At 34.8% G+C, this 12,707-nt stretch overlaps 1 protein-coding gene across 1 annotated transcript; it reads left to right on the forward strand.

Moving 5' to 3' along the window:
- The first annotated feature begins 3,094 nt into the window (after nt 1–3,094).
- LOC116308516 (synaptotagmin-7) lies at nt 3,095–8,379 on the forward strand. The gene is made up of 4 exons (XM_031718955.2): nt 3,095–3,271; nt 3,980–4,764; nt 7,112–7,226; nt 7,866–8,379. Exons 1-4 carry the CDS (start codon nt 3,229–3,231, stop codon nt 8,171–8,173), a joined length of 1,251 nt encoding a protein of 416 aa, XP_031574815.1. The 5' UTR covers nt 3,095–3,228; the 3' UTR covers nt 8,174–8,379.
- The last annotated feature ends 4,328 nt before the right edge of the window (nt 8,380–12,707 follow it).

Here is a 12,707-nt window from a genome sequence, read left to right on the forward strand (position 1 = left end):
CATTCCATTCTATTCCGTCTTCAAATTCATCTATTCTTTTTTCCTTTTTTCTTCTTTTTGTATTTCCGATCCATTCATCTATCCATTTTCATCTGTCCTATCCATCCATCCATTCATCCGTCCGTGATCGAGAAGTCCATAACGTCTGCGTCCGTCCATCAGTCGGTTCGTCAGCTCATTCCATTTTATTTTTGCATCCATCTTTTGTATTTTCTTTTTTTCTTTCTTGTTTTTTGTTTGCCCCTTACTTTTTGCAGTTCGCCATACAGCCTCCATTATCTTTTTTTCCTTAGTCTCCTTTGCAGCCGTTCTTAGTGTCGGTCTAAAATCCCTCCCCACTTTAGGCCGTCACTAAGAACGGCTGTAAAGGAGACTACCACCGGTCAGCTCCTTGTAGGAGAATTGATTTAACTTAATACACCGTATGGTTTGTGATGTTTAGAAACTGACGTTTCGGCAGTTAGTCCTTCGTCGGAGTAAAGGACAGTCTCCTTGGCAACAAATGGTATCTTATTCTTCACGCAATCAAATATTTGCAGCCAACAAGTTAATACAGTCAGTGTCGTGAACGTTGTACGCCGAAAAACACATTTACGCCACAAGCAATGTCACGTGATTGCTAATACACACTTGCTCTAAATGCTCGATACCAGCAGTCATTGTATACGTACAGGAGAGCATGAAGTATGTTAGTCTTTTTACATTTTTTGTTAAAAGTTTAATTTATCTATGAAGACTATATGAAAGCTATTCAATCAACTCATCGGACTTTGAAGACATTTTACTCTACGCAAGTCGGGAACTAAACATAGTCATTGAAGTTACTATCTAAATTCTGAAAAATAGATTTCAAAATAATTTTCATGGGTAGTGACCGATGTCTGGGAGATGTTTACTTCTTACTCTCTTCATAGTCTAAATACAAATTCTGCTCTATGGGGAAAATGCCCCCAGGCGTTATTGCATATGACACGGAGACTTAAATACCACGAAGTTCTGCCCAAAACAGTAAACGGTTGCTCTTCGATATTGAAACGAGTTTTAGTGGGACATGGGCGGATAGAATGAGATAAGCCGTCTTGATTTCCAGAAAGATCATGCAAGCAGATTTAAAAACACGCGCAATGTCTTGCAAACTTCGAGTACGGTTTCATTTTAGAAGCAGGCATATGAGACTGATGAAAATAACTAAAGAAATACAGGATGATAGTTAGATCTTGTTATTTCAAGATTTATCATTGACTGTATCAGACATTATTATCGCCATTGGAAGATAGAAGGAATGGAGGGCTAGATAAAAATGGGAAGAGGGCCATATCTTGTTATGTCAAGCCTTACGTAAAGTTCATACGTAAAGTTCATACTAATTTACATTATTTATTTATAGTTACTCATTATAAAGTAATATAAACAAATTATAGCGTGAAATTTCTTTCGATCTTTTAGTTAAGATTTACATAGTGGGACAGCCTTTTTGACAATGACTTTGAAGAGGGGAGAGGAGAGAGCCTAAACAAAAATAATATTCTCAAGAGAATGACACGTGGTCTGAAATGGGAGAACCTTACGCCAAAATAATTTGAGGTCGATGTGAATGTCATTTGCCTACTCTAGATATTCCAGAATGCTTTGCGATCGATCCCTTCATGCGCATTTAATGTGGAACTGAGCCTATAATGACCGAGGAGAAGTGTAAAAGCTTGAACTCTTGCTATAACAACGAAGTGGCAGGAGCGCTAGAGACGTGCTTTCTTCCTCAAGGTACGTACACTACCTTGTCATGTGTTACGACGTCGGTGTAGATGCGCGCTAACTCCAGACTCTCTGTGGATTTTTATAGCATATTACGACTTAAGTTACGACTTGATCTGTGCGCAGATCTTTTACTGTGTGTGATCCTGCAGTATGTACGGGTCTTTCTCCTGGAGCCTGCGTGGGTCTTGTTCGGTGTATGCAACCCGCCTTGATCTGTGCGCAGATCTTTTACTGTGTGCCCATATGTGTGGCAATATGTTGCGGGTCTGCTGCAGTTGGTCATAGCATTTAATCATTATTATTAATCATCTATGGTCTAAGGGCCGATGAGCCTCTCTTGTTATTTTTGATCAAAATGTTTTCTTGTTTAAAACTGTTTATCTTATTATAGTACACTCAACAAAATTACTCGATTCTGATTGGACAAGAGGAGTACAATTAAATCCCAAATTGTACTCTGTAAAGTCCCAATTAAATTCTTCAATTTTGTTGAGTGTATTATAAACAAAAAATCGCACAATCTTCTCGTACAATTCGGAATTCATAGACACTCGTAATGTTTTGAAAGTTCTCAAATTGTACTCGCCTTAAAGTCTCGTCCAACTTTGAAAACTTTCAAAACGTCACTCGTACCTATAAATTCCGAATTGTACTCGAGATCGTGCGATTTCCTATATTTATTTCCGAACCGTACGTGGGGTCTAGGTAGGTTAGGGACGAGGTATATTTTATTGGGGAGGTGGATGGGGCTTCAGAGTTAAGGTCATCAGTAAAAATCTAAAGTCTAATGGAGGGCGAAACCATTTTTTCTTTTGATGAAAGATAGTTCCTCGTCGACTTACAGTAATAGACGGGTCATAGTTTCTTATTGAGTGAAAGGCGAGGGTTAAAACCATTTTTAAAAAGTTTTCTGGGAATAAAAAACGCATCTTTCCTTACCAAGGTGGAAGCGGAAATTTACAAGTATAATAACGGATCCTTTAGATCTTTTAACATCATATGTAAAGAGTAGTCTGTGCTCTTCATCATTACAGTTTTTAGAGATGAAGTTTTAATTAAGAGTTTGGTCTTCAGCATGTTTCCTGAAACTAGAGTCAAGCAACAGCTGTATGGCTGCCGGGTCGCCCTCAAGGTCTTTAGAAAACCACTTATATTGTTATATGACGCAAATTGCCTCCTCTAATGAATTCCCACATCGACGGATATCCTGGTGTTAAAAATTACAATGACCTTGTATCTATTTAAAGAAAGAAGGAAAAGGGCATACTATAGGCGGCAATACGCGTCAATCAAAGTCATTACCCTGACGACCTGGGGCTTAATAATTATGCAGATTTTTCAAACTGAAATCTACGAACCGCGATCGGTTAGGTTGTGACTTAATTAACGAGAAATGTTCAAAACACCACGAAACTTATCGCTTATCTGTATAAGATGAATGAGTTTAGAAGCTTTTAACAGAAGGAGGGGAAAATGATTTTCAGCGCGCTGGACCAAGATTTTGTCTATTCGAACGGTAAGGCAACTCAACTCTAAACAGGACGATCGAAAATGTAGTTACTTTAAGGCTTTTAACACGATTGTATGATAATAACTTCAGCTCTTATTGTGATCCAAAAAGATTCAAGTTCATTATTTAGTAATTTTCCACTAGATTGGAATGTTTTAGCACTAAGCTGTAGTGTAGATTTGTTCATTTTTTATGTTTAGTTTAAACGGAAATTGATTTGTACAGGAAAATACGGATAATTCTTGCTCACTAAACATGAGTTTTATACATGACCACGTTTCGATAACTCTTGTTTTGTTAATCCAAAACAAACATTCGGGATCTATACAAGTTAAGATTAGAATTTCAAGATTCCTAGTTTATAACTTCGTATGATACTTGAAAACAATTTAGCGATAAAAATTTGGGAAGCTTTTGAAGTGTTTTGAAGGTGTAACCGATCGTGTAGATGAATCCATCGGACTTTTTGGCGCTTCTTTGGGAAATCTACAAACTGACATAGAAATGGGTTCTCTGCTGTTCTTTTTGATTAAGAATATTTATTAATGACATCCAAGTTTCTCATTTAAAGCCCATGTTTGTTTATTGTAGGCGTATTTCGTTTTGCCATAACTAAAACTCATTGGACCCTGTATTTTTACGCGTCTGTGAGCATACTATTATGAGAGATTTAAATTTGAAAACTTGAATTTATAATTAAATATTTCTTTTTAGAATTTGGAGGGAAAGTAGCACCTGTAGTTGCGAGTTTCGTCTCTCTGTGCACAGTTGTTGTCCTGTGTTCTTGGTGTTATAAATTTTGGAAAGGCAACGAGGAGAAAGCCGAGGAACTAAGTACAAGCTCCGAAAGCCTTACAAGCTCAACGCCTCTTCAAAGCAGCACTAAATACCGAGCTACGACCAGAAAATACCAACCATTAAGACAACATGATGCTCTACCGTACGATTCAAGCCCAGATCTCGATTCTCCTGTGTTGAATCGAAAATCGATTAAATTCAAAACGCCACCGAGTCATAGCTTTGAGATCAAGGCACCACAGCCAAATATATCTGAGATCGAACTTCCTCCCGCACCCCCTCCCCCCTTAGAAAGCTCCAATAAAGAACAACTAGGATGTATATTCTTTTCACTACACTATAACTCTGAAGATATGGTATTGACTTTGAGAATTCAAAAAGCTGTTGGTTTACCAGCCAAGGATTTTACTGGAACTAGTGATCCGTTCGTCAAAATTTTGCTCCTTCCTGATAAAAAACACAAACTAGAGACTAGAATCAAGAGAAAGAATCTTAACCCAGTATGGAATGAAGTGTTCACCTTTGAGGGGTATCCACATAATAAGCTTATGGGGAGAACACTTTATATGCAAGTGTTGGATTATGATCGATTTTCAAGAAATGACCCCATCGGCGAGGTTGAAGTACCGCTAGGAGAAGTGGGGTTAGGAACAGTTACTTTGAATTTGGCTAGAAATCTGCTACCATGCAAGAAATCCAGGGTGAGTTTATAAATCATTAATTAATCACGTATTATTAATCTTTATCATTATTAATTTATCATGTTTTATTAATTTTCTTTATCATCATAAATTATCAATAGGGGATGATAATAAATCTAAAATTCTGCTGTGCATTTATTTTGTAAAGTTTATAAGTTATTAATTAATCATGAATCTATAATCTTAATTATTGTTATTAATTATTGATTTATTTGGAATACATAATGAACAGACAAAATTGTGCTGTGCATAATGTTTGGGAATTATTTTTTGTATAAGTTTATAAATACATTTTTCATGAATGATTAATCTTCTTTTACTGATATTCATTAATTATCAATCTATTTGGGATACATAATTTTTTGAAAAAAAGTAAGTTGAAAAGAAATATGAGTTGTTGGATAACTCAAAGAGAGAAGTACAAACAGGACTAATATATTATATAATATATTACATATATTATTATATAAGTACCATGCAAGGTACTATCATGATTATACCCCATACCCTTTTATGGGAAGCACATGTGGTGTGTGCTGCTAATGAAATGCCTCTCACCAATGTGACCCGGGTTTGTCAGCCCTGACGGGGCTCGGTGTCATGTGAGATGAGTTGTTTATGATTTTCTCCACTGTGCTTCAAGGGTTTTTCCTCCCTCCTCAAAAATCAACTTCTAAATTCTTATTCCATCTATCGGCTGCCTTATCAATTGGTCCACCCAGGAGTGGTAAACACATTACATATTATAACAAATTATGAAATATATAATAGCTTAAGGCAAGGACAAGTATGAACCAAAGTCCAATTTCATTGACATTCACTGTTGAACAGTTCTGCTTTTTTCAACTTAAGAAAAACTCTTTAAGAAAATTTCTAGTACAGTCCTTAAACTATCTGGGGGGAAAAATGGTTCTAATCATTAAAGTGCTACTCTCTGACGAAAATCGCTCAAACTTGGATTCAGCTGTAACTTCCTAAGAATACTCTTTGAAGGTCCAGTAATCACTGTATGAAGTGTTTTCTTGATATTCAGGACGAAAGTATGATATTTTTACCATTATTTTTTGGAGTCTGTGACATCATATTAAATGTCTCGAAGACCAGACAGATTTAAAATTCTGCCTGTGAGAGATTTTTTTGAGAATCATTATTTTTCAGGTGATTATTTTTTAAATTATTAATAGATGTTCAACATATATAACTTACACTAATTATTATTAATGATTTTGTTATGAGCAGAACAGAATTTTTAATTGAAATTTTTTCATTCAGCACCACGCTTAAAACCATTAGAATACACCCACACACACAATCAAATATCCTAAAAATTTCACCTCCCACACACCCTTTTCCTACATGAAAAAAAAGAAAGAACAAAATGCAGACCTTCAGAGAGGATACCTAAGAATATACACGTGTATATTTTAAATGAGTATGTGAAATGCTCCTAGGCGTTATGTGGATAAATAAACTATTATTATCATTATTATTATTATACACCCTTCTCAGAAGTACTTCCAATTTTATTGAAATATTCTCATAGACTGTGTTATATAAATTTTATATTTAGAGTGCACGCACTAAAACCGTGAACATTAAATAGCACTAATTAGTACTATTTCATACAGAATCCTTTCTTTTCTATTGTTTAATTATCACTATTTAGTGCTAAAAATCAGTATTTGCTTCACGGATTTAGTGTGAGCACTCTAGTATGTTTAATACATTTTATAGTTTGAACTACATAATTTTTTTTGCTGCTTAATAGAGGTATGAATTAGTCCAATATTCCTCTTTAAGGCTTCTGACAACTAAAAGGAATAAATGAGTGGAAAAACCCTCTCTGCAAGGGCAGATCCAGGGGGGGGGGGGGGCAAAGGGGGGCTGAGGCCTCCCCCTTCAGCAGAAAAAAACATGCTTTTTTATATTGTTTTCCGTTGTGTTGACGGAAGAATTAGTGCAAAAACCCTCTTTTGGACTTTGACAAGTGGTTTTAAATTTGGCTGCTTGATAGAGGTATTAATATGTTAATGCAAAAACAAAAACTCTTTGGTAATTGGATATTATTGTACTAAAACAAATGCGTTGTAGTAGATAATTTTTTAGCACCGTAAATACGAAAGATAATAGACTGACCTTTCGGACGTTAGTCCTTCGTCGGAGTCCGACAAAGGACTAACATCCGAAACGTCAGTCTATTATCTTTCGTATTTACGGTGATAAAATTATCTACTACAACATATTTGTTTCAACTAAAAAACACCAACGCAGTCCAAACTAGTTCCAAAACCAGTCGTTATCTATTATTGTACTATATTAATAAATATTATTTTATTATTATTACAAGGTGCCACTGGGTGATTTACTAGTATCTCTGATGTACCAACCAACTGCAAACCGCATAGTAGTAGTCGTCATGAAAGCTAATAAACTCAAAGCTATGGACCTAACCGGCTCCTCAGGTACTTATTTATCTTTATTAGTAATTATTAAATTATTGTTTGTGATGACTAAAGGAAAGCCTTACTTTCCCATACTCATACCTCTTGCTGCCATCAATGGAAGTGAGGGACTGGATATTTAATTATATTTAAGAGTGGAGGAGGTAGGGCAAAGATTTTAGTTGATAGATAATTGGAAGTAGGGGAACCAAGGGCGGATCCAGGGGGGCAAAGGGGGGAAGAAGCCCCCCTTCCGCAGAAAACAAAACAAAACAAAACTGAAGAATTAGATGCTTTTTTAATTGTTTTCGTCGTGTTGATAGGAAGAAACTCAACTAGCCCCCACCCCCCCTAAACTCAATTAGCCCCCCTAAGATTTTGGCTGGATCCGCCCTTGGGATCATCAGAAAGATGAGAACTATGGGGGAGGGGGACTAATGCTTGTTCTGGGAAATATGTTGGGAAGTGGAGTAGGGAGCAAAAACTTGCATCACAGGGCATAGCACAGCATACATTGGCTTACACTCTATCTTTAGTAAATGATAAATCAGGATCAATGAGAGCTCAGTAACAATGATGAAGATTGTATCCAAAGTATAGTAATAATGAGCAGGTTAATATTTCTTTATATTAATAAATAAATTATTATTGAACTGCTAGATCCTTATGTGAAGATTCACACTATACATAACGATAAGAAAATAGACAAGAAAAAAACGTCAATCAAAAAACGTACAAGGGATCCAGTTTGGAATGAATCTTTCATATTTAGTGTACCGCTTGACAAGATACGCGATATATCATTTGTATTTTCTGTCATGGACTACGATCGCATAACGCAAAATGAACTGATTGGCCAAGTTATACTTGGGTATCGAACCACTGGAAGTTCGCTTCAACAATGGACAGAAATGATGAATAATCCACGGAAACCAATCGCAAAGTGGCATCGATTACAACTCTATTGAAAAGCATGTTAACTATTAATGAACAATACAATTATGTACGTGATAGATATTTTCAGCTCTGTACAACAGATGTTACCAAACTGAGTTTTCATGCCAGAAAAACATGTCACTCATGCCTCCAAACATCTATGACTCCGCCTACAAACATCAAGATTTTAGTCTGCATTCTCTTCTTCATGTGTTGGCTTTTTTCATAACCCCCCCCCCCCCCCCCCAAATTATCAACATGTTGCCGATGTGTGGAGAAAGGAATGCAGACTAAAACTTTGATGTTTATGGTCATAACCGTTTAGAGGAGTGATCCTGGCATGTTTTTCTACAGTATAGTGAAAACCCAGTTTGGTGACATCTGTTGTACGAGTAACAAGGAGATGATGATAAAATATTTACAAATATGTGTCCCTGAATTCGGGTTACCATAACCCGATTGAACCAGAAACTCCAGCTTTAAGAATTTAATTTGCAGCCTTTTAAATGGTATATGGTGCGTATGGTAAAGGCAATTGGACTTTATGACTCAGATTCTCTGTGGGTGGGAGGACATTTTTTTATTTTATCTGGGTTTTTGGCATCTGCTGATCAAAAAATACTCACTCAAACCACTGAAAATTTGTAGCAGAAAGTCTAAAATTCAGATGTCTTGAATTATATATTGGTTGATTTGGGTTGTGTGTTATGAAAGTGAGTAAAAAGACTGTTGTTAGTGATTGAAATGAGTCAAAAGTTGAATTTTGAAAAATGCCAGCAAAATGCAATAGACCTCTTTACTTTGGGTGTAATGTTTTTCCAATTCAGATTACCTGTCATTCGTTCACTAGAGTATTATTTCTTTGTTTAATGGTTGCACATGATTGAAAAGGCACATGAATATAGACCCCTAGCAGCACTTTAAAATACAGCTCAATAATAATATTAATAATAATAATAATATGTTCTTATATAGCTCAATCTGGGGAACAAAACAATAGGTTCCAATTGTCAGGAGATTGGAATCTTTTGTTTTGTCCCCCAGATCGAGCTGCTTTGACATCACATGCAAGGGGTCAATAGATGCAACTGAAACACAGAATCTTATTCTCAAGAGAATGACACATGGTCGTCTGAAATGGGTAAACAATACACCTAAGGTTTAAAAGGAGCTATTGATTATCCAATGGGTTATTATTCCCAAAGTATCAATGATCAGGTGCAAATGTAGCCACCTCAGTATTTATAATTTTATTGAAGGGATAATGGTTTTTGTGTGTAAATAATACGAGTTAAAAACTCTTTCAGTCATAATGTTAATAAATAGTTTTGTGATAATGAAAGATATATTAAAATCATACGTGGATAATGGAAATTATAATAGTCCATTTTCGAGTTCCAAATTACCCGCGCTGTATTTCTTGATTATGGACTCATTTACTCAGGCTTGATTTTCTGCAGAATATTCACGTGTTCCAGTCAAGGTCCGTCGAGTTTCAAAGTGTTTGTATTGTTGAAGTTGTGCATTCTTTACTTTACCATTGGTATTTGTGAATATTTAGACACTGATACGAGGCTAACACTGTGCAAAGGAGTCTGTAATCAAGGAACACAGCGGTAATTTAGGGACTCAAAAATGGTCTATTCTATCAGTTAGATAATCACTCACAACATTCTAGGAAAATTGCGGCATATATTATTGCAGAGAATACTCATAAAATGATTTTCCATGTTGTAACTGCAGAATGTAGTGGTAGTGGGTGTGGAGGAAACCTCACTGTAGAGCCCCATATATATGGGGAGGGAGTGTTGGTTGTAAAATATAAATATTTTATATAAATTTCTTGGAAATAAAATCACTTGAGTCATGCCCAATTATTTTTAACACATCTCTATTTAATGAATAAAAAAATATAGTTTTGAATGGTAAAATACTGTAGATGGTTTGTAAATTAAATAAATATTAATATTAACAAATAAAACACATGGAATAAGAATGAATTGATTTATTTTAAAAGAAAAACAAAACAAAAAATTAAAATACACACAGCTATTTCACAGGTTAATAAGCAAAACCACTCTAATGCCCCATTCACATCAAGGCTTAAACATGTTTTAAAGTGGTTTAACTAAACAGGTTTGTAAAACTATCTACGAACACTGCACAATATTATTGGTGAAATAATGCATGTAAACTATCCTTTGTCTTGCTCTGATAATATTTTACAAAGTTTCATTATATTGTAGGTTTCTAGTTTCTCAATTTTTTTCCTAATGAAAACATAGTTTAACTAAACACGTTTAGGTGTGAATAGGGTATAAGATTACTACCCTCTGTTAGTCTACTAACTATTTCACAAACCATTTGCGTCTTTGCGTAATGAGTGTTCTGGGTTGAGTGATAGCAACTATTAGTCACTAAATAGAGGCTTTGCACCATCATGTGATGGCAGCCATCACAGGAGGCAGGAACAATAGCGCAGCGCAACCGTGACGTCATAAAAACCAAGACAAAGGCGAAATTTGGACAAACAAACTTACAAGTTTACTTTCAGCAGATAATTTTCACAGCCAATCGCAGTTGATTTTAGTTTACATGGGTTATTATTGTAACTTTAAGTAAAATAATAAAATCGGTTCGTATGATCCTCGTAGCGGTTAAACAGAATGCAATGTTTGTCCGAATCTTTAAGCTATTTTTAGAATCAGTGCGCTGCGCTATTGAGTCTGGTTGAATCTGATTTACATAAGAAAGAATTCATGTTTCCCTGGGGAAAAGACTATTGTTGTGCCTCCTGTCATGGCATCCATCACGTGATGGTGCAAAGCCTCTATAGTACTATTTATCAGTATCAACTTTGTTGTTATTTCATGGTTTTACTGCATGCACTCTAATTAAATCACTCTATACTTGTTAAATTACATTTTTTAGTTCCTCCCAATTTATGATATTTATTAATTATTATTATAAATAATAATTAATTATAATACTATTTATTGCTAACTTTGTTGGTATGAGAATGTTATCTTTATAATCTGCTGTTCTTAATTGCACGTGCCGTCAGATTATAACAGCAGACAATCCAAGGGCAGATATTGAGGTGATATTGGGGTGAATTGGGTATCTAGTTGCGGCCCCTTTGAGTTGAAAAATAAAAAGAATACTATGTAATAAAGTCCCAGGTAACAGTCACCAACCTTGAATTGTTCTAAATTCGCCACTGAAATCCCATATTCTAAATATTATCCCATAATATCCTTCACCCTACTACGCAAAAATTAAAAAAACTTAAAGCAAAAATAAAAAAAATTAAAACACATGCTATTAATAAATAGAACAAAGAAGTGCAAATTCTTGCTAATGTTAAATAATGCGTATTATTTTGTAAAATTGTGCTTATAGCTCATATCTTAATTGCTGTGAGATTTAATTCATTACGCAATGCCAATGCGGCTTAAAATTTAAAAATTCTAGCTTGAGGCTATTGCATGTTCTGTACTAGTTGTTATTCATGTTGGACATAATTTTACTTTTTGGATGGAATTTTAACTAGTGCCAAACATAAAAATGTCTAACGACAGGTTTTTTCTGACTACTAGTAAACTTACTCTAACTTAACATTATAATGCTATTTTAGAACAAGAGAAAAGAGATGTAGATAGATATAATCAGTTAGAGACAAACAGGAGAAGTATTTGAGCTTTCATTCTCTTTATAAAGGAATCGTTTGTGATTTCAGATTTACAGTTGATATTGATAGATAACTGGTGCAGTTATAGAGCATTTTCATGTGACGTCACAGCGGCCATTATGGGGTACCAAAGCAATACATTTTCTATCCTCCGGGTATTGAACTCTATTTTTATGCAAATACTGTGCAGAAAGTTTCTATTGTTTATGGCTGCCTTCTCACGTGAGTGAAAATGCTCTATTTAAGCCTTCATTCTCTTTCTAAAGGAACAATTGTGATAACTTACTGTAACTTAACGTTGGAATTTTATTTCAGATCCATAGCTACATGTAGAATAAGAGAAGAGAGGTATAGATAGATAGATATAAAGTTAAAAAGACAACAGGAGCATTATTTAAGCCTTCAGTCTCTTTCTAAAAGGATTGATTGTGATTATGGATTTTTATCATAAAACTTTTTGAATAGCTTGGGAATTTATTTTCAAATTAATTGAAAAGAAATTCTTTTATTTATTTATTTTTGCGATCAGGTATTAAATAATTTGTTTCTTTTCAAAAAAATTGTGATGATGCTGAAAAGAAAGCTATCAAAACTGATCGTCTGTGGTGTATTTTCAACGGCTGTGGATTGTGAATTAATGATTGAAAACCACATTGAATGAAAGGACTCTCATGGTCAAGTGATAAGGCATTGTCAACATCTTGACTTAAAATATAGTTGATAGATTTGAAATCAACCTTGATATTAGTCAAGTTCAACCTTCAAAAAATGATACAAACATATATTGTATACGACATATAATCATTTTAATGTCCTATTGTGTATTCTACATATAGCACATATGCCTTTAGCAATTGTTTAAATACGTGTAAATA

This window comes from Actinia tenebrosa, unplaced genomic scaffold (assembly GCF_029948245.1).
Source record: "Actinia tenebrosa isolate PJP-AT-01 unplaced genomic scaffold, QUT_ActTen_1.0 PGA_scaffold16__25_contigs__length_10494907, whole genome shotgun sequence".
Taxonomy (NCBI): Eukaryota; Metazoa; Cnidaria; class Anthozoa; order Actiniaria; family Actiniidae; genus Actinia; species Actinia tenebrosa.